General features: G+C 43.2%; 1 protein-coding gene across 2 annotated transcripts in view; it reads left to right on the plus strand.

Annotated features, from left to right (window-relative positions):
- The window catches only part of SWAP70 (switching B cell complex subunit SWAP70), a 50811-nt gene that overhangs the window by 23644 nt on the left and 1047 nt on the right, over positions 1–26120 (plus strand). For both annotated transcript variants that reach the window (XM_057418160.1, XM_057418161.1), the window contains 8 exons: positions 5619–5846; positions 10117–10263; positions 10520–10628; positions 12381–12562; positions 21565–21672; positions 23211–23377; positions 24157–24355; positions 25926–26022. In XM_057418160.1, coding sequence (XP_057274143.1) covers positions 5619–5846; positions 10117–10263; positions 10520–10628; positions 12381–12562; positions 21565–21672; positions 23211–23377; positions 24157–24355; positions 25926–26022 — 1237 coding nt within the window. The remainder of the gene's footprint in view (positions 1–5618; positions 5847–10116; positions 10264–10519; positions 10629–12380; positions 12563–21564; positions 21673–23210; positions 23378–24156; positions 24356–25925; positions 26023–26120) is intronic.

Raw genomic sequence — 26120 nt, forward strand, 5'->3', positions numbered from 1 at the left:
GGCAAAATTTTGGCTGAAAAGCTTCTGTTGATTTGAGATGGAAGCTGTTTGTCATACTGTGGAACCAGTTGGTCCATGCTGGTGTGTGTAGTGTTAGCAATACCCTGTGTTTTTATGTCTGTATCCAGAAGTCAGGTCCAGTCAGAATAACAGCAAATGTTGCTTCATGCTTACTTTTTGACACTCTACTTTTTAACCATGAAAATAGGTTGCGTTTGAGTCAGTAAACTGAACTGGTCAGTTATTTGCTGAGTTGACATGTCTCTTTGTGGCGGAGAGGAAACGTTTGCTCTCAGAAGTTCCTCATTTGAGCACATAATGAATGGTTTCTTACTTGCTTCCACATTGATGCAACTTATTTCTTTATATTTACCTCACACATGTTTCCACATTTATACCCCAGTGCAACACTCACTGTTACTATGGAGCAGATAATGTTAGGTAATTCTTTTCTGGGGGCTTAGGTTAGTCATGTACTTACCTGAATGTAAGATAAAGCTTGACTGTTTTTTTGTGGGGTTGTTTTGTTTTTTTTTTGGTTCTTTTTTTGTTTGTTTGGCTGGTTGGGGTTGTTTTTTTGTTTGGTTTTTTTTGTTGTTTTTTGCTTTTTTAAAAATTAAGTTGTAATATGCACAGGTCCTTTTCATTTAAGAAGAGTTAATGTATTTTAAAATAATGAGATGTTTTATGTACTTTAATGGGATTATAGCATATTTGTGGTCATATTAGTGACTTGGTAACTGTTTAAATCTGTTCTAATAATCAAAATAAGGTGAAATGTGTACAGATGACATTAAAGGAAAGCATATGTTGACGCATTTTTAGTGCATTACATGATAACATGTAGTAGCCAAGAGTTTTGCATTGCTTCTTCTCCAGACCATTTGTTTAAGGTGCGGTGTAAGCAAAAAAGTCTATTTGGGTATGATTTCTTGTGTGTGTCCCTTTATCTGCAAGTGAGTCCTAGTACTTTGAGATAATTAACCAAAGGCATTTGAGAGCTGCATGCCTCGAACAGTGTAACAGGTTGTGAAATCTTGGAGCAATGTATTTTAAAGTTGAAGTTCATTAGTTTTAATCGCTTTCTTTTTTTAATTACTGCTTAGAATTCAGGCAGTTATGTTATATACCTAACTAAGCCTCAGTAATTTTAGCTTTCCTTTCAGCTAAAGTACGGGATCATAGTTCAGAACTGATGCTGTTCAGAGGGACTGAGCTGAGTGGCAGAACATGGTTTGAAAGTGACGAAAAAAAAAGTTACTTCTGCATTGATGCCAGAACTTGTTTCAGCTCGGCAGATCCAGGTTTTAGGAGGTTTGCTTTGAAATGAGTTCACAGTGCTCCTGTTCTTGCATGCCGGGAAGGACTTTTTTGGGATGTTGGTTTTGTTTTTTTTTCCTGTAATACTTGTCTGAAGTAGGAAGTAAGTTGCTTCCTGCCCCTAACTGCATGCTGAGGATTTATTATAATTGGTGCTCAAAAGCCTTGGATTATTTTTTTGACTTAAGGGTGTCAGAGAGTGAAAATTGGCAAAGCGCATTTTAAAGATTTTATTTCTTTTTGTTGTTGTTGTTTTTGTTTTGTTTAGGGATTTGTTACTGAAAATCTAGTAGAAGTTCCATGTTGTCTGCTTGGAAGGGCATGCTGAAATTTCCTTGCTCTCATGTGATTATATTAATGTCAGTAATTCAGAGTTGTGTGTGGAACCAGTTCAAAGCGTTGTTTTATGACTTGTGTTGAAGAGTCTGGATGTGAGCAGTGGTGACCACGGCAAGCAGAGCCCTGGCATTGTGAGGAGGAGGCCTGGATGCACAGCCTGCATGGAGAGGGTGAAGCAGCTGTGCAGGTGTGTTGTCTGTAGGGATGCTTTCCTAAGGTGGCAGGCACTGAGCTGAAAGTCATCTTTGCTGATCACCAAAAACCTCGTACCCTCTCAGCACTTGTGTACAGATTGAATGCTGCTTTTGGAGAGATCTCTGTTCAGATCATGTCTTTGCTAGTAAGAATTGAATGAGGAGCAACTGTGCCAGTATTTTACCACCCTCATTGTAAAGAACTTTTTCATCCTATCCAGCCTTGAATCTCTCCTCTTTTAGTTTAAAACCATCACCCCTTGTCCTATTACAGCAGGCCCTGCTAAAAAGTCTTTTCCCATCTTTCTCATCGGCCCCTTTTAAGAACTGAAGGGCTGCAATAAGGTTTCTCTGGAGTCTTCTTCAGGCAGAAGACCGCCACTCCCTAAGCTTGTCCGTCACCTCTCCCTGCAACTCCCTCACCTGATGGAGAGGTGCTCCATCCCTCTGATCATTTTTGTGGCCCTCCTCTGGAGCCTTTTCAACAGGTCCGTGTCTTTTCCCGTGCTGAGGACTCTAGAGCTGGACGCAGTACTTCAAGTGGGGTCTCACCAGAGCAGAGTAGAGGGACAGAATCACCTGCCTTCTCCTGCTGGCCGCACTCCTTTGATTGCAGCCCAAGATATAATTGGTTTTCTGGGCTGCAAGTGCACATTGCCAGCTCATCTCCAGCCTTTCATCCACCAGTACCCCCAGGTCCTTCTCCTCAGAGATACTCTCAAGCCCTTCATCCCCCATCCTAACTTGATGCCAGGGGTTGCCCTGCCCTAGGTGCAGGACCCTCCACTTGGCCCCATTAAACCTTAGGAGATTTGCATGGGCCCATCTCTTGAGCCTGTCCAAGTCCATGTGAATGGCATCCCATCCCTCAGGTGTGTTAACTGCACCACTCAGCTTCATGTCATCTGCAGCCTTGCTGATGGTGCACTCAATCCCACTGTCCATGTCTTTGATGAAGATATTAAACAGTAGTGGTCCCAGTATGAACCCCTGTGGAATGCCACTTGTCACTGATGTCCATCCAGACACTGAACCATTGACCGCTACCATCCGGATGCAGCCATGCAGCCAAACCCTCATCCACTGAACAGTCCACCCATCAAATCCGTATCTCTCCAGTTTAGAGAGAAGGGTGTTGTGGGGGACTGTGTCAAAGGCTTTCCAGAAGCCCAGATAGACAACATCCATAGCCTGCCCTTTGTCCACTGATGTAGTAACTCCATCATATAAGGCCACTAGGTTGGCCAGGCAGGACTTGCCTTTGGTGAAGCCTTGCTGGCTGACTCAAATCACCTCCCTGTCCTCTATGTGCCCCAGCATAGCTCTAGAAGAATCTGTTCCGTGATCTTCCAAGGCACAGAGTTGAGGCTGAGGTTGGTAGTTCCCAGGGTCCTCCTTTCCATCCTTTTTAAAAATGGTTATGATATTGCCCTTTTTCCAGTCACCAGGGACCTTTCCTGACTGCCGTGACTTCTCAAATATCATGCAGAGTGGCTTGGCAACTGCATCAGCCAGTTCCTTCAGGACTCAGGGATGGATCTCATTCCATAGACTTACGTATGTTCAGGTTCCTCAAATGGTCATGAACCTGATCTTCACTTACAGTGGGAGGGACTTTGCTTCCCCCAGTTCCCACCTTGCGGTTCATATGCACTTGCTGCTCATTCAGCAGAGCAGGAACTTTCCTCTAGACCGTGCAGCAGCTTTCAGTAGCTTCTCCATTTTACTGTAGCATTAGTCCATGTGATACTAGAGTAGGGGCTGTGTGTCTAAGAACACTTATTGAGCTGAAACAGTAAGAAAAGCTGCCCTATCTGTGGGGTGATTTTGGTAATTTACTGCTTTGACAGATGAGTGTGTTCTGCTACACGCTTGTGTTTCTTGATGACAGATACGAGGGAAAGGAAAGAGGTTTACAACTGTACTAATTGCAAGAGAGAGAAGCAGCAGCCACAGAATTAGTGTGCATGCTGCATCAAACCCTTGAGACCTTGGAGTCCTTGTGGTGAAATCTGTGGGGGAAAAAACACTTCTTTATTTCTTTGTAACCCCAAATCTCTCAGGCTGGGTGCTCAAAAGCCTGTTAGACAAGCTGAAAGGTAACTCTGAGCTGTAGCTGGAAAATCAATTTGTTCTGTGGTCAAGCATCATCTTTCTCTCAGCCAGGGTTTTTCTTACTTGTAGGAGAAATTTCATGGTGTTTTCAAGCAGTGCTGAGGAACAGAGGTGAACTAGCATTGGTGATTAGAAAAAAGAAGTCCTAGAAGTCATTTGGTTTCCACCACTTTTCAATGAGTTCATGTTGTACAGCTTAGTCATTTTTAATAACAGGATTCAGACTCTTGGTGTTTCCAAAACCACACCTAAAATAGGCAAACTGAAAGTGAAGGGGACCAACCTGAAGAAATGCTTCAGAAAAGCAGCATTTGAGGAAAACTTTGTTACTTCCACGTGCACAGCAGAACCTGAAAGAATCGTGTTGCTTTCCCTCTGCATGTCTGGGCATTTCCCTCCCTGTGCCTGTACAGAAGCAGGGCAGCTGGGATGAGCCCTCACTGGGGTTTTGTGGACTGACCTCCCAGAAGTGGCTCAGTGCTGTCTTGTGACTGGAGGGAAAGGCCAGCTCTTGGTGGAACTGGTGCTCCCCTGTCCCTGTGGTGGGCTGGTGCGTGATTACTGAGCACCCTCTCCCCAGGCTTCCTCCTTAGGGAGGGTGCAGGTGGCTTTGCTGGTTGCTGAAGGTAGTGAAGTGGAGAAACACAGTCTGAGCCATTACCCAAGATGGCAGGCAGCCACATTAGCTTGGTCTGTCTTCAAAAACAAATTAAATGCTCTAATTGGTGTGCTCTGACTTCAGTCCTATAAAATTAGAAGCCTGGCTTTTATTTTGTTGTGTAGAGGTTTTTGTAGGAAGGCTCTCACCAATTATTTTGTTAAAGAGCCATTAAAAGCATTTTGCATATGCTCAAAGCTGTAGATGGGCTTAGTTTAAAATATTGGGAACTAGTTTAAAGAGCGAACAGCGATGAGTTTAAAACATTAAAAAAACCCAGACAAAAGAAGAAACCCAGCCTTCTTTCCCTCTTTTCTATTCTTGTGTTTATTTTGACTAGTGTTATTACCCTGTGTATGGTAATGCTTACAGAATGATAAAAGATGAAAGGAAAAGGAGATTTTATTTTGGAAACAATAAAAGTGGACGTGAAAAAAATGTCATTTTACTTTTCCTGATACAATCTGCCAAGATTGTGTCCAGTGATGGAGTGCTTGAGAGCTAGAGAAGAGGGGTCAGGTGAAGGCTAAGATAGGTGATCATACCTTGGTAGTTTTTCATTTCACTTCTTGTTCAAACTGCCATCTTTTCTTGCTTTTTCTAATTTATTTGTTTTTTATCTCACCAGAATACTTTTTGGAACTTCTTGCTTTCTCACGCTTCAGCCATGGCTCCCAACTGTATTTTGGAAGCTGTTGCAGGAAAGGTCCCATGTGTTCTGTAGGAATCTAAAATGTTAAAAGAGGCTGACAGGTCAATTCTTTGTTTCTTTATAATGGAAAGTAGCTGCAGGAAGGGCTTGGCAGTCAAAAGTTCAACTGAGGCAGGAGCCTAAACTCTTTGCTAACTAAACCACCTACGCTTAGGAGCCTTCATGTGAATGCAGGAATCCAGCTGTAATCATAGTCTAGGGAAGCTTAGCTTACACCTCTGAAACACTTGGTTTCCATTCCTGCTGAAAAGGATTGATTTCTGTTTGTGTTCCTGTACAGATTGAATATTTACTTAAAAAACTCACTGAAGCAATGGGAGCAGGCTGGCAGCAGGAGCAGTTTGACCATTACAAGATTGCTCTCAACACCAGTCGAGAAGGTCTTTCTGCGTGGGAGCTGATTGATCTCATTGGCAGCGGGCAGTTTAGTAAAGGAATGGACCGACAGACGGTGTCCATGGCAATCAATGAAGTCTTTAATGAGCTCATATTAGATGTACTCAAACAGGTAAGAGCCACAGAGAAATAATCCTTGGGAGTAGAAAAATGTATTGCATAATTAGAAAATGTTCAACTTGTACTGAAATTTCTTTACCTGATGCATAATGAGCAGGGGAAATGAGGTAAATGACACAAAGGTTCTTTAATCTGAGCTTATTTTTAAAAAAGAGAAGTTGCGCTACTGTTCAGATTGCTGTAATTGTTGCACTATTACGATTGAGTTGCTTGTTGGGAGAGTGTTTTTAAAAGACGTGTGCTCTGTCTTGAAATGTGACCTTTTTATACTAGTATGAACTGCTTATTAGCTGACAGAATAGCTGCAACACATTGTCAGTTCTTAAACTGGTGACAACTCTTCAGTCTTAGAAGATACTGGATTTTAGTTTCAGTTATGTTGTAGCCAATAAACATTGTGCTGATGATCATGTCTGTATGCAAATAAGGTCTTCTGGACAGAAGTACTGCTCCAGCTGAAAGGTCTGCTTCTAAGTTGTATCACTTCAAACTGGGCAGAAAGGTGTAGAAGAGTTCCAGAGCTTCCTCTCTTCATGTTCTGCTTAGCAGGCTATGTGACTGACAGCTTATCCATTCTTAAACACGAGAAGTCATTCTGGCCTTCATATTCTTATCAAACGTCTGTCAATCATCAGTTTCTTTGGGTTTCCAGTGGCTGGATTACCAGTTTAGCAATGGCTTTTAAAACTGTATTTTCCTTAATGGAAACTATACCTGTCACAGCAGAGCTTACCTAGAGAACTCTTTAAAATTGACTCTTACCTGACGGACAGAGAATTTTTTTCATCTTTGATTTCTTGGATTCTTGGTGAGGAGAGAAACAAAGGCAGGCTTTCCTAAGTTGTTCTGAAGAAATGTCAGAAAGTCTTGGCACAGGAAATTCTTTCAGAATATCCACAGAACAATGCGAAAGTCTATTTTTGTTAACAGCTGGTTGCCTGTTAGAGGTGAGGGCTGGGGACACATAGTCAGTTAAGGGCAAAATGAAGTCATTCAGGAGTTTAATACCATGAAAAATTAAATAACCAGTGTCAGGTCAGTCCTTCCACTTGAGGCTTGTGAGGAAATCGGATTTCTTTTCAGTTTTGATACTGCATTGTGGCTCTCTCTTCACCTCCCTATCCACCTTTTTTTTACTGTCTCCTTCCTTTCCTCTCTCAGTGGCTGCGCCTCTTTCCCAAGGATGTCTGAGTGTCTTTGAATAGTTCCTTGACACATAAAAATAGCTTGTGTCAAGATTTGGCCCAACACCTCCTGGACAGTCACTAGCCTAATGGAGGACAGAGCTCCCTGTGTGACTTACAGGCGTCTGGTTCAGTTTATTAAAGTCTGTGATTACTTCAAGGTATTAATGAATGACATGTTGTAGTCAAGCATCATACTACCCTTTTTACTGTACACTTATCCTGGATCCCTGAGGCCTATAGAGGGTAGCAGTGATAGTTAACATTTGTGATACTAGTTTTCTGAAAGAGGTGGCCTGTCACATGATGGTTGGTGTGAAAAGATTCCCAGGGGTTGTCAGTGGGCTCTTGCAAGATGAGAAGCTGCTGATGCACTGAAATAATAGGTAAAGATTTTGCAGCTATTTGAGGGGAAAATACCAGTCTGACCTGGCTTTGAAAGCAAATTCAGTGTGTCAGGGGGTGGGGTGGAGGAAGCACCTGGTTATGACTTGTACTGAAGGCATGAAAGATTGAAGCTGTGGGAGCCCTTCACATGCCCTTGTGACCACCCAGACCTCAGACCCAAGTGCGGAGGCGGCGGACAAAGCTGTTTCTCTGCACATTCCTGCTTTGGAGCAGGGGGTGGGATGGCACAGGGGAATAGGCACGGCCGTGGTTCTGGCCACGTTTAACTGGCTAGAGGAGCTGAGCATAGATAAGCTGTACGTGTAGGGGTTGTTTCTTTTTTTGTTTAGTGTTTTAAGCAAAAGAGCTGCTCCAACTGTCCTAACTTTTAATTTCCCTCAGGCCTCTACAGAAAGACACTTTTGACTTGAATATGTCACAACACATTCATTCGTTGTCTTGTGTCAAAAATTGCTGTAGCTAAAACCCATTACAGAAAAATGTTCCTTGGTCTCCTTTCCAACTTCTTTCATCCTCTTAATCTGGAATACTTGGAATACAGTGCTTTCTGTACTGCTTGTTCATAGCTATGTTGATGTAGGTGTTTCAGTTTCATCTGTGATTTGACTTTTTTCTGAAGTTAGAAGCCTGTCATAAGTATGTAAATAATCGGGGTTATGGTTTCAGAAAGGGCAGACATAGCAGAAATACTGGCGAAACTCTAGATTAAAAACTGACTAGGTCACAGCAGTGCCCTGGATAAGATCACTAAAAATGCCTGAAAGAATGACCAATTATTACATCATTCTCCAGGCATCCGTTTCCTTGACAGAGTTTTTGAATCACCATAGCAACACCAGGTAACGTGTAACAGGGTTACTAGTGTAACTGCACTTAGTATTGCTGCTTTTGTTTTAGATATGTTAATGCTCAATAGAGGTCAGCTGGGATGATTTGATCATAATACCAGCCTATTTATTGTCATTACAGAAGATTTTAATTTTTATTCTTTTAACTGTATATAAAGCTCAGTGACAAAGTATGGGCTTATCTTCTTTCAAAATAGTTTTGTTAAGGCTTGCAAGTGGATTTTCTTTCAAAGAAAATTAAATACTGAGAGCGAAAACTTAGCGTTGTTTAAATCAAGGTACAACTCTGTTCCTTTAAAATCCAGGCACCCCCAGTCTTGCCATATCCCATCCAAAAAAGATGCCAGGAGTATGGTTCTGTTACCAGTTTCTCTAACATACTCATTGAAGTATCCTATATGGAATTGTTTCTTTAGTGGGGTGCAGCTAAATAGGTATGTTGGCAGGGTAGAGCCACTCCCAGGACAGAGGTGTTTCTGCTTCGTCCCTGGGAGTATCCCATAACAGGGATTTTCAGTTTGTAGATACAGGCCCACATCTGTCACTGGTGTGTGAATCCACATAGAACTGATTTCTAGTAACAGCTGTCATTAAGGTGTTACAAGTGAGTCTTAGCAATGACAAATGTCATAGAATTATAGAATGGTTTGGGTTGGAAGGAACCTTCAAGGTCATCTGGTTCTAACCCCCCTGCCACAGGCATGAACACCTTCCACTAGACCCAGGTTGCTCCAAGCCCCGTAAATCTGACCTTGAACACGTCTCTGACTGAAGAAAACTATTAAAGCTCATCAAAGAGAACGTCACTGTCCTTACTGGCTAATTTAATGGAGGATTATGTGCTTTAAAGTTATGGAGAGAGGATGAATTGTGTCTTTGACTTCAGAGTTAACTCCAGTGTGTATTTGGTGGTGGGAATACAAAAGTGCCAGCTTTATGATTTTAACAGATATTGCCAATAGGGTTAAGTTACTGAGGGGGAATAAGGAAATTTTGATTCAAGTATTTATCAGTGTTGAAGTTAATAGCCAGGAGTGGATTCACTATTTTAAAATCATGTCTGAAAGACAGAAATTGAAAAGAAACTCTTTTAAGGCAGAAAAGCGATGTGTTGACATTCCTGCCTTTCTCGCATGCATTTTTGTTGCTTTTGTTTTCTCATTCCTGTACTTTCGAAAGTTGTTTGCTATAATAAGAGGTGCTGGATCCTTCACATGCAGTGTGCACTCTTGAAGGCTACTTAAGGTTAACTCTGTCTAACAAAAAAACCTTGAAAGTAATCATTAGCTCCTTTAAGATTTCAGGGAAATGGCTGTATGGATGTGCTGATTCTGCCCAGTGGACTCTTGTCTTTTTCTGTTGCTCCACAGCAATGGTACTTAAAAGCACATCTTTGTGGTCTGATAGGATCTCACCATTAGGTCAGAACAGGTTCCTACAATTTAAGAACCAAATAACTTGGGCAGGGACACACAGGAGTTGCCACGGTAGCAGTGGACACACCACCTCCCAGTTCATTCATCCATCTTCAGCGTCAAAAAGGATCATAACGGTGACTTGATAATGGCATAATAATAATTGTTCAATTCTTCAGGTAACCCAGTTACTTAAAATCTGGACAGAAGAAGAGTAAGTAGTTTCTCATGGGCTGTACTAGGCTGTACTAGTGTGCCTGTACTAGGAATGGAAGTGTATAGATGAAGTGTTTAGGGTCTTGAGGTGACTTTTCTGTGTGCTTTATTGAACCTTTAAGCCATAGAAACAAAAGACCAGGCAGTTCAACGGAGGCTGGGCATTTCAGCTGATCTCTTGCTTTTTACAGGGCTATATGCTGAAAAAAGGACACAAAAGGAAAAATTGGATGGAACGATGGTTTGTGCTAAAACCCAATATTATTTCCTACTATGTAAGTGAAGATTTGAAGGACAAGAAGGGAGACATCATTCTGGATGGCAACTGTTGTGTAGAGGTGAAAAAGGACCAAACAAACAACAAACCGTGATAAGAATGAATCTTTTTTATGTGTGGGGGTCCGATACCTTTCATTAGCACAGCTTTTGTTACTTCATTTAAGAAAATCCAGTTCATAAATGCACTTAAGATTCTTAGTGCTGTTATTTGTGGCTCTGTAACAAATAACTGCATATGTATATGTATATGTATACTTTACAATATAATTTAGATTTCAGTGTTTGCAGGGCTAATCATTTTGCTACCCATTCTAGGCCTTGCCTGACAAAGATGGAAAGAAATGCCTTTTTCTCATAAAATGTCTTGATAAAAGCTTTGAGATCAGTGCCTCTGATAAAAAGAAGAAGCAGGAGTGGATTCAAGGTGAGGCTTCGAAAATCTTAGTCATGTGAAAGATAAGGTAAGCTGAAGTCTTGAAGCTGTGCTTTGCTCAGAATTGAAATTCTTGGTCGGGTGAGTTTTGATGTCCCAGTTTTGGGCACATGGAAAGGATCTTTACGGAGCCTGAGATTTAGGAAGAACTAAGGATATGTGTAAAGGGACTCTCTTTCTGTCATTTAGGCGCCTTAATTTAGGCAGCTGTAACCAAAGTGAAATGGATAGTTATTGTTGTTTGCTTTTTCCATATTGGCTGTACTTCTAGGGATGGGGAAGGGGAAATACATTGTAAATTGTTGCTTTTGGGAAGAAGGGGAAAGCTTGTTCATTTCAGCACAGTAAAATACTAGCTTTGCTTTTACTTTTGCTTGGGGTAGTATGGTTTGGTGAGCTGAGGATACAGCTGGCCATTAGGGCTTTCTTTTCTATTCCCACAGTGAAATTGACACCTTCTGTAACACCTTCCGACATATGTGCCAAATGACAGTTACATACATCTTTTGCAGAGTAAGGTGGAAGTCCTTGCAAAGCCAGTGTTGCCACTGCCCTTGAAGTATGTGCAGCATTTCTATATTTAGAGCTGTGTGCTTTCATTTGCACTTCCCTCCTTACCTAAAGCATGTATTTAATTGCACTAGTCAGATGTATGGCAAATGGCCACATTTCTGGATTTCCGAAGGGCAAACTCTTGAGAGGCTGAGGGAGCTGGGACTCTTTAGCTTGGAGAAGAGGAGACTAAGGGGTGACCTCATCAATGTTTACCAATATGTAAAGGGTGAGTGTCAGGATGATGGAGCTAGGTTTTTTTCAGTGATGTCCAGTGATAGGACAAGGGGCAGTGGGTGTAAACTGGAGCATAGGAGGTTCCATGTGAACATCAGGAAAAATTCTTTACTGTGAGAGTGACAGATCACTGGGACAGGTTGCCCAGGGGGGTTGCGGAGTCTCCTACGTTGGAGATATTCAAGGCCAGCCTGGACAAGTTCCTGTGTGATGTACTCTAGGTTACCCTGCTCTTGCAGGGGGGGTTGGACTAGATGATCTTTTGAGGTCCCTTCCAACACTTAGGATTCTGTGATTCTGTGATTACTTAGTTCCAAGAGGAGAAATGTTTTCGCAGTTGTAGTTGGTGAATATCAAATTCATCTGCCACTCCTCAGCTGTACTCCCTGGATATTTCCTTATTGACTGTAACTGAATGAGAGCAAGCGGCTTACTGGGAGGATGTGTTCCCTTGCAGTATCAGTAAGAATAAAGGATTTGAGGTTGGTCCAAGAGAAGTGACGCATATGTTGGGTAACATCTTACTAACTCGTTAGAGTTGCTGAATCTGGGTAGTAGGAAGTCTTGAAGTGTTGGGGTTTTTGGTTGTTTCATTTGTTTTTTTTGTTTTGTTTTTTTGTTTGTTTGTTTTTTTACACCTAAGTGTGCAAGTTGCTTGTACCTCCATGGCCTGTTAGAAATCAGTATTGGAATTGCCAGACCTTATCCTTGCAGGCAACAGCCAATAATGAAAGCTGTGTCTTTCACTTTTGGTTTGTGTTGATAGCTAGCCCGATGAGAGTTAGGAGCACTGACAACAGTTATTTCTGATTTAAAAATACCGTAAGAAAAACCCCAAACTAACAAATAACACACTACCACAAATATTTATTCATTAAAGCTATCCTGAAAGTTTAGCATTTCCCTTCACTGGTGTTCTGTTTCTCTCCCTTGGTCTGCCATGCTCCTTTCCAGCCATACAGACCACTGTAAACCTTCTGAGAGCGGGGAGCCCTCCACCCCACAAAGAAGCACGCCAGAAACGAAAATTGTTGCGCCAGAAGCTGTTAGCTGAGCACGAAGAGCTGGAGCGGCAGATGAAAGAGTTGCAAATGGCCAATGAGAACAAGCAGAAGGAACTGGAGACTGTGCGAAAGGTGGGAGTGGGAGCTGCTGACCTTCAAACTTTAAGCTCGATCTCTGTGGTTCAGCTGGGCTTCTTGAAGTGTAATTAGGCACCTATTTCCTGTTCAGGTGTTCATGAGTGAATGCCTCGAGAGGAGGTGAGCTTGTGTAAGCATCAGTGCTCTGAGCATGTAGATTTGCTGGTTGAGCTGCAGTAAAGCATTCAATACTGATCACAGCAGGTTGTAAGCACTGTTAGCAGGCTTAGGGTAAATCACGTGGCCCAGCCCTGTACCCTGTACTTATGGGGGTGTTGTGAAGCTAGTGTAGAAGAAAGCCCTGGCTGTGTGGCTGGTGTCTGGGGACTAGAGAATCTAGTGTTTTTAGTTACCTGTGGGGGTTTTGTTTTTTCTTTTTTGTGTCACATACCTGTCAAACCTGGGGCTTTACATTAAGATTTTCTTAGATATGTTTCCAAAGTTACAGCATGCGAATTGTATGCATGGGCAGCTGTTCTTTTCACACGGTAGTTGTTTTCAGAGATAGATAGAAATCTACTTTACAAAGGTCCCAAAGGTGCAAAGTGATTTTGTGAGTTGTATAGGTGTAATTTTATTAGTTTGTAAAAGATTTACAGAGCTGAGACACATAGTAACCATTTATAAACTGTTTAAATATGTGTTTGTTTTAAGTGCTGGATTGACTTCTGAAAGCCTGAGAATTGGACTAGAAATCTCTTGAGTATTAGCAGTAGACTTGCTGAATGCATTATTTTCTTTGTAAATGGCATTTTAGTCTAATGACTGGCAGGAGACACAGAGGTGCCATTGCTGTGGCTGCACACTCTTAGCAGTAGATGGAACATGCTTATGGATCTTTGGAATTATCTCTGCAATAGTTCTCCACAGAGACTTCATCAGTATCCAGATATACTTTCTATCTTTTCTTTTTAAAGGCTTGCAGGAAGACTTACTATGGCTTTTACTGCTATGATACCTTTTAATGAGGTGTGTGCTTTGGAAATAGCCTAAATCACCATCAAATGTCTCGCTTGCCGCTTCTGCCTAACATTTCGGCTGCTGAGTCCCTGTTGCTAGAGCAGTCCAGCTTTGTTCTGTGCTTGGTCTAAGGAGCGTTTCATTCACTGCCTTCCTAAACTGACTGTTTTTTTTTTTTGCATTCCCATTTAGGACAAGTGTGCATCATTGCCCAAGTTTTTAATGAATAAAACACACTAATTTTAGCCCTCAATTAGAAGAAGCTTTAATCTTTGCAGTGGGGGGAAGCTATAAATATTGTGAGAACGTATTAGAGCTGCTGAGTCTAGAAAGCAAATAAAGTAATCCAAAATGTATCTTTAAAAAGTCTTGTCATTAAGACACAATTTGTGGTGAAGACAAATTTGTCTTTTTTTTCAGTTACCTTAGCACTGACACCACCGATGTGTGTATTGCTCTGTTTGCCTTAAATGGGGTCTGACAGTGGAAAAACATTTTTAAATTTAATTTGATCACCTGTATTCTAACATGTGTTTAAAATTCAGAATGTAAAATATGCTTTAAAGGATAACCTGTGTTACCTGCAAGTTGCTGGTAAGTAATGTACCTGTTAAATCACAGGGCTGGATTTCTGTATTGAGTTTACTTTATGGAGAAAAAGGGGGGAAGATAATATGAGAGCAACACCAAAGGAAGATGTTGACAGGCTCCAGGGAATGTTGTAGAAATCACAGTGGATAAACTGAAGAGAGTTAGGGCAAGAAGCATCTTTTGAAGTGGGCTGGATTAAAATGGTTTCTCAAGGGAAGTAGCTTAGTCTTTGACATGAACTACTGCACTTTGACCAAGTGAAATCAGTGGGGGCACTGTGTTGGAGGGACTTAGTGTTTGACTAGTTGGAAAAACGTTCTTCAAGGAAAAGGCTTTGTGAATGGTTCAGGAAACTGAATTGTTCTGGAAAACCTAGAGTTAGATTTGCCTTCTGATGGCAGTGAGCCACTTTATGCAGCATCTGACAAAGTGCACTCTGAGACTGGTTTGTATTTTGATAGCTCCTGCACTAAAAAAAAAATCAGAAGAATAAGAGCCTTTATCTACAATAGATTTTTTTTCCATATTTTTTAATGGAATTTTGAGCTACACATATTGAACAGACTTGAAAGGTAAGGTTTTATTACCAAGAGAGTGTGCACACGACTTGTGTACCCTTTCTGTTTCAATCTGGGGTCCTCTGTGGGCTACAGAGACTCTGTGCTTGGTAACTAACCCCTGCTGGAATCATGTGTTCCTGTGGATTCCCCCTTTCCACGCACCCCCAACATTTGGGACTTTCCCCTAGCCTGCACAGTTGTGAGTAATCTTACCTGACAGGAACTGATGTCCTCTGACATGAATTAAGCAGGAAGTTACTGATAGAGTAGACAAGCAGTGTATTTTCTTGTTGAGCTCTGGCAGAAGCCTAGCACCCACCCTTGCCTGTTGCTCTGCACGTTCGCTCTCTCAGCTCAGTATTGGCAATGATGTTTGTTTAATTTCAAAGTAGGGAAGGAAACCAAAAGAAAATTTCACTTAAGTAGGTGTCTTGGATCTGAATACAATTACATGCTTTTAAATGTTCTGGCAGAGGAGCAGTACTACTTCTGAAAGGTTGGCATCATTTAAGCTGAGGTGAATCAATTGCTGAGGTAATCAGTTGTAATAGGTGAGGGGAGTAGATTGAGAGAGGACGCCTGCAACACCGGAGTGGAGCGGGGAGAGATCAGCGTCCAGGAGCCTCAACTCAGAGCAACAAAAGCCATTGAGGAGGGAGCCTCAAGTCCTCAACAGGACTTGCCCAGGAGCCGGCAGCTCAGCTGACGGCAGCAGCTGACTCACAGGGGGCGGAGGCAGCAGGCTCGGCGGCAGCTGTGAGCGGTTAAAAACCTGCCCAGGGAGCGCGGCGAACAGAGGGGGTCGAGGCAGTTTGCACGGGCAGGCGAGTGGGGTGACTGCCAGATGAAGAGGACTCGCCTGGAGCGCAGGAGGAGGAAGGACTGCTTGCTTGTGCAGAGAGACATAGACGGACCGATCGACCAGATAGATCATGGTCACCACTCGATCAAAACCTGTAGTTAGGAATAACGTGGGTACCCAGACTGGGCCTTCCTGCAGACATGCGGCCGTGCAGGTCTCTGGCTGCAGTGAATGCCTGAGCCTGGCACTTGTATCGGAGAGAGCTAGTGACACCGCTTGTGTGCGGTGTCAGCGAATAGATGACCTGCTAAAGCAGGTGGTTGAACTGAGGGAGGAGGTAGAAAGGTTGAGAGCTATCAGAGAGTGTGAAAGTGAAATTGATTGGTGGAGCCACACCCTAAGGCAAGGGCAGAGGGAAGTGGTTGAACAAGTGATAGATCCCCTTCCCTCCTACCATCAGACAGAAGGAGTAAACTTAAGGGACAAGGAAGTATGGAGGGAGGTCCCTCCTCGGAGAGGTAAGCGAAAACCCTCACAATCCCTTCCTTCCTCCCAGTTGCCCTTGAGTAACAGGTATGAGGTCTTGGAACTACAGGGCCAGGTAAATGGAGATGGAGGGGTAGATCCATCTAGTGAGTCACCTAGGGCTTGTCACTCACCCCCATGCCTTAGAACTTCCTCAACAAAGAAGAAAAGAAGAGTAATTGTGGTGGGTGACTCCCTTCTGAGGGGAACAGAAAGGCCCATTTGTCGACCTGATCCATACCACAGGGAAGTCTGCTGCCTACCTGGGGCTCGCATTGGAGATGTTAAAAGGAAACTCTGATCTGGTGCAGCCCTCTGACTACTATCTGCTGCTGGTTTTTCAGGTTGGCAGTGATGAAATTATTACAAGCAGGGCAAGGGCAATGAAGAGAGACTTCAGGGCCCTGGGACGGCTGGTTAGAGGGTCTGGAGTGCAAGTGGTTACATACCTGTTACAAGCAAAGGTGAAGTGATAAATAGGAAGAGACTGCAGATCAATATATGGCTACGTGACTGGTGCCAAAGGCAGGGGTTTGGGTTTTTCAATCAGGCTGCTATATGAGACACCTGGTTTGCTGGTGGCAGGTGAGATACATCAGTCCCAGAGGGGGAGAAGGTTTCTGGGGCAGGAGTTAGCAGGGCTCATCGACAGGGCTTTAAACTAGGTAGGAAGGGGAGATAACTGGGCCTGTTGGGGACAAGCCCAAGAGAAACATGCTAGGGCTTGAAGAATGGCAGACTAGGGAGAACTTTCAATCTGTTGTTTCATTTGAGGGAAAGCGTAGTTGTTTAAACACTGTCCTGCAGGGGAAAAAGGGTACCAGGGCAAGAGTTAGTAGAGCTCACTCACAGAGCTGTAGGTTAGGTTTGAAGTGCGAGGGGGTTGTAGCTGGGTTTGAACTAGTGGGGCAATGTTCTAGTATGAATGAAGACCAGGAAGCCTCCCGCCTTCCAAGGGTGCCACTAGCATGCTCTGCTCGCTCCCTGAAATGCCTGTACACCAGTGCACGCAGCATGGGGAATAAACAGGAGGAGTTAGAAGTCTGTGTGCGGTCTAATGGTTATGATCTGGTGGTAATTACAGAGACATGGTGGGACAGCTCACATGACTGGAATGTGGCCATGGATGGCTATGTCCTTTTTAGGAAAGATAGATCAGCAAAGCGAGGTGGTGGAGTTGCTCTTTATGTGAAAGAGCGACTAGAATGTATTGAGTTCTGTCCAGGAACAGATGAGGACCAAGTCGACAGTCTGTGGGTGCAAATTAAGGGACAGGCTGGTACGGGTGGCACAGTTGTGGGGGTCTGTTATAGACCTCCTGATCAGGATGAAGGAGTTGATGAGGCTTTCTACAGGCAATTGAAAGCAGCCTCACGACTACATGCCTTGGTCCTTATGGGGGATTTTAACTACCCCGATATTTGCTGGAAGACTTACACAGCCAGTCACTCACAGTGTAGGAGGTTCCTCCAGTGCATTGATGATAACTTCTTAATGCAAATGGTGGACGAACCAACTAGGAGAGGAGCGCTGCTGGATCTGGTACTCACCAACAAGGAGGGTCTGGTTGAAGTAGTGACCGTCAATGGCAGCATGGGCTGCAGTGACCATGAGATGGTGGAGTTTAGGATCTTGTGTGGGAGGAATAGAATACCTAGCAAGGCCACATTTCAGGATTTCCGAAGGGCAAACTTTGGCCTCTTCAATCAATTGCTGAGGGAAGTATCATGGCAAAGGGTACTAGGTGGTGAAGGGGCTCAAGATAGTTGGTCAGCATTCAAAGACCACTTCTTCAAAGCTCAGGATCAGAGTGTCCCAGTGAGTAGGAGGTCAAGTAGGGGAGCCAGGAGACCAGCATGGTTAAACAAGGAACTGCTGGGCAAACTCGTACAGAAAAAGAGAATCTATGGATTATGGAAGGAGGGGCTGGCCACTTGGGAGGAATATAGGACAGCTGTTAGAGAATGTAGGGAAGCAATTAGGACAGCTAAGGCCTCCTTGGAACTTAATCTGGCAAGTTGGGTCAAGGACAATAGAAAGGGCTTCTTCAAATACATAGCGAATAAAACTAACACAAGAAGCAGTATAGGCCCACTGCTGAATGAGGTGGGTGCCCTGGAGACAGAGGATATAAAGAAGGCAGAGTTGTTGAATGCCTTCTTTGCCTCTGTCTTTACTCCTGCAGACTCTCCCTGGGGGACCCAGATTCCTATAGCCCCGGAAGGAGTCAAGATAAAGGAGGAGTGTGCTTTGGTAGATGAGGATTGGGTTAGGGATCAGTTAAGTAATCTGGACATCTATAAATCGATGGGTCCGGATCGAATACACCTGCGGGTGCTGAGGGAGCTGGCGGACATCATTGCTGAGCCACTCTCCATCATCTTTGGTAAGTCGTGGGAAACAGGTGAGGTGCCTGAGGATTGGAGGATGGCAAATATCACGCCAGTCTATAAGAAGGGCAAGAAGGAGGACCCGGGTAATTATAGACCGGTCAGCCTTACCTCCATCCCTGGAAACGTGATGGAACAACTTATTCTTGACACCATCTCTAGGCATATGTCGTGGTTTAAACCCAGTCAGGTAACTTGTTCACTCACTCCCAGTGAGTGGTGCCGAGCTGACAACAATCTCGAGGTCCGTGTCTGTCTCCCCCCCCCCCCCCCCCCCCCCCGCACCGGGGCTCTCCCCTTCCCCGCTCCCGGAGGAACGGGGAGGAGGATCGAGAGAGTGCAACTCCTACGGGTTGAGACAAATCACCACCGCTACTATCAGCTAAAACAATGATAAGGGAAAATAACAAGGGAAGAGAATACGATACCACCGGCCAAGAAAGCGAGTTCCACACGGAAGCCCCTGTCCTTCCGGGTAACTCCCAGTTACCCCCCACCCCGGGCATGACGTGCTGTGGTATGGAATACCTCCCCGGCTAGCCTGGGTCAGGTCAGTCTCTGCTTCCTCACAGCTTCCCCTCCTCCCTGGCAGAGCATGAGCCTCACAGAGTCCTTGGTCAGGGTAAACATCGCTTAGCAACAACCGAAAACATGGGCTTCACCAACACTGTTCTCAAACTAGAAGTCAAAACACAGCACTGCACCAGTTAACACAAAGGAAAAACATGACTGCTACTGCTGAACCCAGGACAGCATATCAAGGATGAGGGGGTCATTAAGAGCAGCCAACATGGCTTTACCAAGGGGAAGTCATGTTTGACCAACCTTATAGCCTTCTATGAGCAAGTAACTAGGTGGATGGATGATGGTAGAGCGGTAGATGCGTTTTTTCTTGATTTCAGTAAGGCATTTGATACTGTCTCCCACAGCATCCTCATAGATAAGCTAAGGAAGTGTGGGCTTGATCAGGTAGTGAGGTGGATCAAGAACTGGTTGGAAGGAAGAAGGCAGAGAGTTGTGGTCAGTGGGGCAGAATCTAGCTGGAGGTCTGTGACTAGTGGAGTCCCTCAGGGGTTGGTGCTGGGACCAGTGCTGCTTAATATTTTCATCAACGACCTGGATGAGGGAACTGAATGTACCCTCAGCAAGTTTGCTGATGATACTAAACTGGGAGGAGTGGCTGACACACCAGAGGGCTGTGTTGCCATTCAGCGAGACCTGGACAGGTTGGAGAGTTGGGCGGAGAGGAACTTGATGAAATTCAACAAGGGGAAGTGTAGAGTCTTGCATCTGAGGAAGAACAACCCCATGTACCAGTACAGGTTGGGGGCTGACCTGCTGGACAGTAGTGAAGAGGAAAGGGACCTGGGGGTCCTGGTGGACAGGAGGATGACCATGAGCCAGCAACGTGCCCTTGTGGCCAAGAAGGCCAATGGCATCCTAGGGTGCATTAGAAAGGGTGTGGTTAGTAGGTCAAGAGAGGTTCTCCTCCCCCTCTACTCTGCCTTGGTGAGGCCGCATCTGGAATATTGTGTCCAGTTCTGGGCCCCACAGTTCAAGAAGGACAGGGACCTGCTGGAGAGAGTCCAGCACAGAGCCACAGAGATGATTAAGGGAATGGAACATCTCTCTTATGAGGAGAGGCTGAGGGAGCTGGGACTCTTTAGCTTGGAGAAGAGGAGACTGAGGGGTGACCTCATCAATGTTTACCAATATGTAAAGGGTGAGTGTCAGGATGATGGAGCTAGGTTTTTTTCAGTGATGTCCAGTGATAGGACAAGGGGCAATGGGTGTAAACTGGAGCATAGGAGGTTCCATGTGAACATCAGGAAAAATTCTTTACTGTGAGAGTGACAGATCACTGGAACAGGTTGCCCAGGGGGGTTGTGGAGTCTCCTATGTTGGAGATATTCAAGGCCAGCCTGGACAAGTTCCTGTGTGATGTACTCTAGGTTACCCTGCTCTTGCAGGGGGGTTGGACTAGATGATCTTTTGAGGTCCCTTCCAACACTTAGGATTCTGTGATTCTGTGAAGCCTTTCAAAGGAGAGTAGTTCTGTACTATCATGTTCTACAGCTTAAAAACAGGAACTAGGAGCCTTCCCCTCTGTTTCCCTTTTTTTCCTGCGCTTAAAGGAATGAAAGTTTTAGCTTGGCAGTTTTAATCATGTAGGCATCTCACTAGTTCATCTGGGTTGTGTGAAGGAAGATGGGCTAAATGCAGTACCTTCCAAAAATACTACAGATGTTGGGTGTTCTGCTCTTACTGAAGGTCTGTGGAAACAAATTCAAAGCCTGGTGTATTACAGAAGACGAGTGCTTGCTTTCTGTTTCCTCTGAAGTGTCAGATAAGTTTCTTAGAAAAACTATGGGAAAGAATTATTTTGTTTTCATTATTGCTAAAATTTTGGCTGGTACTTGTATATTTCTGACCTTCCTTCCATTCTAAAAATACATTTCGTCAAAATCCTGATAAAATATAAAACTGTGACAACTATCTTTATTTGTAAGATCAAGACACCAAAGAACTTAAGTAAGTTGCAAGAAGGTGTGAAGGTACCAGCAGCCATTCCCAGGCCTTGGCTAATTTTCCCCCTAATTGCAAGCGATAATCAACTAGGATTTTATTTTTCTTCTATGGCAATTTGGGGGATGTCAAAGTGATGTGACTCACAATAGAACAATCACTTACAGTCAAAGTTTGTGGCACTTCTGCTTTTCCCATGGCAATTTAGTGCTTCTTACTTCTGTTTCTGTATGAACTGTGTGCACGCTGGCATGTTTTCACTATTGGAACTCCTGTGCAGTCCTGCTGCCTGGGATGTGGGTTTCCATAGTAGTTTTCTATCCCATATGAGACAGAGAAGGAAATAATAATGGTTTCTGTTGGTTGTGCAAAGCAGCACTCAAGGGAAACTTGGAGGAAGTCTGATAAATTTCATTGGTAAATTCAAAATTTTGTTGGAAATAAGATTTAAAAGTACATTTAGAGATTTGAGAATAGCCTCAGACATTAAAAAAACCCAAACACTAGTGCCTTAATGCTTTTGAAGGTTTCCTCCATTTCTGTTAAAAATTGTTAATGAATATTCTATTCCCTCCAAAGGGCTCAGTTTTGACAAATTGTTTTTCCTCCTCTCTCTTTTCTCCCCACCCCCTGCCCTTCCAGCAACTGGAAGCAGCAGCTGCTCGTGCTGCTGAGGAAGAGAAGAAAAGACTTCAGACTCAAGTTGAATTACAAGATCGCTTCAGTTTGGAGCTGGAGAGAGAAAAGATGGTGAGTAGTGCACGTGGTGTTTTGCTGTGATTACACAGTGAGCAAAGCGCTCAGCACTGACTTCACTCACAGGCAGGCACTGAAAGTATTCCGCAGATTTTGCAGGAGGCTGGAGACTGCAACCTGCGATGTATTTATTAGAGTTTACATAGAGATGTAGTGAATGCAAACAGTGGAACACCTTGCCTACAACTTGTATAGCATTCAAAGCTTAAATATTATTGGAAAATTGGGAAAAAATTTACTGTTTGAAAACTAAATCCAGACTTGAAGTTATCCTTGCAATTTTCAGAGATGGAGAACCTGCAGCCAGTACGTGCTATGAGAATATGCAAAATGAACACAGGCACAATCAAAATGCATTTTAGGAATTTTATGACTTGAATGTATTCCTAAAACTACTGCTTTTTTTTTATACTGTGTATATACATCTCTACACACACACAAACATAAAAAAATGAAAGAAATATTGTAGGTTTACAATGCTGTTACTATGATCCACACAGAGAATTTCCAAAAGAACTAATTTTCAGTCCTTAAGGGCTTTGTCAGGTGTAACAGGCTTTTCTGTTAGCTGGAGAAAAAAGTAGAAATGGTCAAGTCAATGTGCTGGAACGTCTCGGAACATAAATGCATCTAGTGCCCTTTTAGAGGCTGAAGTGTGAATTCTTGAATACGATCACCTTCTGGGTCAGTGGGTTTTAGTAAGGGGAGGGCAAACAGAGTGCAGACCAGTAGAGCAGGACATGCCCTCCTACCTTACTTGACAGCAAGCCTTTCTTGCTGACTTCAGGAGCTGTGTTTACCTTCTGTGAAGTACATGTTACATATTGCTAAATACTGAGGTTTTGGTGCTTTATCCTGACTCAGTTCAAAGCCAGCTCTCTGCTGTTGTCCCTGGCATGGTGATGGGCTGAGTGGGACAGGACAGCTCTGCTCTCTTGCTCTGTTCAGTGAAGGGGGAGTAACAAGGATGAGAGACTGGGTGGCTGTGGATGTGCAGCATCCTCTCACATTCATCTATCCCTTACCTTCGTTTTTTGTTATAGTTGCTCATCTCTTAGCAAAACCAGTCTTCTTAGCTGATTTCCAACCATCCATCCTGTGCTGTCATGGTGCCATCATCCACATCTAAGTTTATGAAATACACTGCTGCCAAGGGAGGACTTGCCTGAGGAAAGGAGTGGAAACAGTATAATTAAACTAGACTGACCTTTGTGTTTCTTTTCCTTTGGTTTAGTGTGTATCTGTAAACTAAGTGACAGCATCAAACTGACTGAAGTTGGGGTTAAACTCCTGTAAAAAAAACCTGTGCTGCATGAACTAGGGCAATATAAAGTAACCTGTACTATTATTTTGTTTAAAATGCTCTTAGTTACACATCTACAAATCTAGACCGAATGTTACCAGTTCTGCTCTGCAGGCAGCAGGAAAAGGGTTGTCTCTGAAAACATCTGAGGGAAACCTGGCTATTCCTTTAAAAATCGGAAATGTGAGTTGAACGTTAGCTCATCTGTGTCCCTGATTTGTGCTGCTAGGTAAGACAAAAAATGGAAGAGCAGGTTGCTCAGAAATCATCTGAACTGGAACAGTATTTACAGAGAGTACGTGAACTGGAAGAAATGTATAAACAGCTACAGGGAGCTTTGGAGGATGAGAAACAGGCACGTCAGGATGAAGAGACTGTAAGAAAACTTCAAGCCAGGTATGGTTTTGACTTAGTAAAAAGTTATTTCAATTCCCCATTCACCTCCTGCAATAATAGGTTACTGTGCCATACTAGTAAAGAGTGTTTGCATCTTGGACGCAGTGCTTGAGAGGGAGACTAGCTTGCAGTCCAAGCACAGGATAGATTTTTTTCCTTAAGCTTTGAAGGCTGAAGCTGCTATTTATGACTTTTTTATGTGTTTGATTAGCCCTGAGCAGAGGGAGGGCTCAGCAGTTTCAGAAAAGCAGGCACACTTGTATTTTTCCATCAGGTGTTGTGCACGTCAGCACTTGAAAAACTGAGATTACTCTGTACAGACTTCTCAATCATGTATTTTATAAAGCAGTAACTATAAATAGGACCTTCTGCTGTATTTTTATCACAGGTTTAAATTGTAATTTATAAAGGGTTAAGTCTCCTCTTACTCATATGGGCTTTATTGAGTGTGGTTTGTTTCATCATATATTCAGGCCTCTTAAGACAATTAGAGTAACTGACTTATGCATGCTTGTTTCTTCTGTGGTTTTCAGTGTTGTGTATGTGCATTATTGACTAAATTTTCTGAATAGCCCTTTGTAGTAGTCAGACTGCTTGCACTGCTGGCATGATTTTCAGATTTATATTGAAGACAAGCCAACAAGCAATAACTTTTTTCCCTGCTTCCCAAGGGGGTGGGGTGGGGAATAGAAAATACTTATCTTGGTTGCCTATGTGTATGCTACATAATGGATACAACTTACTTTGAAGTGCGGTTAAAACTGCAATCCCCATTGTAGGTTATTGGAAGAGGAGTCAGCAAAGAGAGCTGAACTGGAAAAATGGCACTTACAGCAGCAACAGACCATTCAGATGACAGAAGCAGAGAAACAAGAGCTAGAAAACCAGAGAATGATAAAGGAACAGGCTCTTCAAGTTGCTATGCAGCAGCTGAAACAACTTGAACTGGAAAGGAAGGAAGCCCTTGAGCAATATGAGGTGAGCTGTTCTGTTCATCAGCCTCTTATACTTAGCTGGGTGTTCAGTAGCTTAACTGAATTTGAAGTTCATCAGTATGATTATTCTTTAGCAATTAGTGTGGCACAAAAATGATAACAACAGGTAGGATAGTTACATGTTGGGTTTTTTTGGTTTAAACCAGTAGTTACATTTGAAGAAAGGGAGGTGTTTCAGACACACCACCTCCTGTATTCTTTTGTCTCAATTTGCATGCAAGCCAGCTCAGTCATACCCTGAAATACTCTGTATACTATTTGTCTTCTAGTGCAGATTAACTTCTTAAGCAGTTCTGTTGCTGTCATAACTAAATGCCTTATGCTTTTTAAGTATTCTTACAGCATTCTGATGATGTCATAGGGCAATTCTAGCTTTTACAGACGAAAACCCAATGTGCTCCTGTAGGCCCTTACTCCTCGAACAAGTATTCAAGCACTGAACTCATGTCAAGGATAGCTAGGAATTAGCTTAGATTCTCAGTATGTAGCAGTGCCTTGTGGTCTAAATGGCAGGCCCCTTCTCTGCTCTGTTGGTTTTGGTGAAGGCCAGTAGCTGCATTCATGGAAGAAATAAGAGTCAGACTCCATTATGGAGTGTGAAGTGCTGCATACTTTCTAGGGCTGGGGAGGTGTTGATCCTGTGTGTATTTAGGTCAGGAAACAAAACATGACTAGATTTCTGTTTAACTAGGGAGTGTGTTTATGCTGTCTCCGTGCCATTGGGGTTAGCTCTGTGAAGGACAAGGTAGTGAGCTGTCTCATCTGGCACAGAATACAAATGCTGCAGTGACTGCAAGCATGGGCCCAGGTGGGGGAGTTCTGGGTACTTCACAACTTACTGTGTTGGTGTTACATCTAACACCGTCCTCAGATTGCTTTTGGCTAACTTTCCTGTTTTTTAGATGACATCTCAGTCTTTTTGTATGTGAAACATCATTTACTGCTCCAAAGGAGCTGCTGAATACAATAGACATAAAAAAAAAAAAAACCCAACACCCCACCCCCACCCCCAAAAAAGCTCCAAACAAACAAATCCACAAAATTAAATGATGGAGTCAGTCACTGTGGTTGTTGACTCATTATTTTAGAAATGATTAAACATTCTGGCCTTCTCTAGAATTCACCAAAAGGCTAGTTTAGACTGAGGAACACCTTTCTTGCTTGGGTGTAACTGCAGTCATCTTTTCCTAGCTTACATTTCATGATTTCTAATAGTTGAGATATACCCAGTAGCTGGTCTTAGTTTGGAACAAAAAGTGCATCTTTCTGTTTGAAAACTACAGTTTATGTTTTCAGTCTTCATGAGGGCTACCCTTACTTGCACAGCTACAGAATCTTGTAAAAATGAGTTACTTTGGGGTTCTGGTTTGACAATTTACTTTTATACAGCCAGCAGCAGCTAAATGACTTAGGATAGTTAGAAGTGAAGTTCTCCTAAATGGAGTGCTGGCTGAATTAGCCTGGTTCTGTGTTGAGATTTTCAAGGAGGTTTTTTCTTTCTATATTAACAGTAAAGTTGTTCTTGTTTTCAAATGGACTGTGTCTTATTTCAGGAGGTTAAGAAAAAGTTGGAAACAGCAGCTAATAACACCAAGAGTTGGAAAGATAAAGTAGCTCATCATGAGGGATTAATTCGACTAATAGAGCCAGGTAAGTTCTTAACATAAGAGTTACCAAAATCATTTTTTCATTATATCTCATATGCGTAGATCACCTAGTGATTTAGTGAAGTGTGTCTTTTTCCCTGT

The sequence above is a fragment of the Pezoporus wallicus genome, unplaced genomic scaffold, assembly GCF_028554395.1.
Source record: "Pezoporus wallicus isolate ANWC-B61680 ecotype Strahan unplaced genomic scaffold, APGP_CSIRO_Pwel_v1 contig_2025, whole genome shotgun sequence".
NCBI lineage: Eukaryota > Metazoa > Chordata > Aves > Psittaciformes > Psittacidae > Pezoporus > Pezoporus wallicus.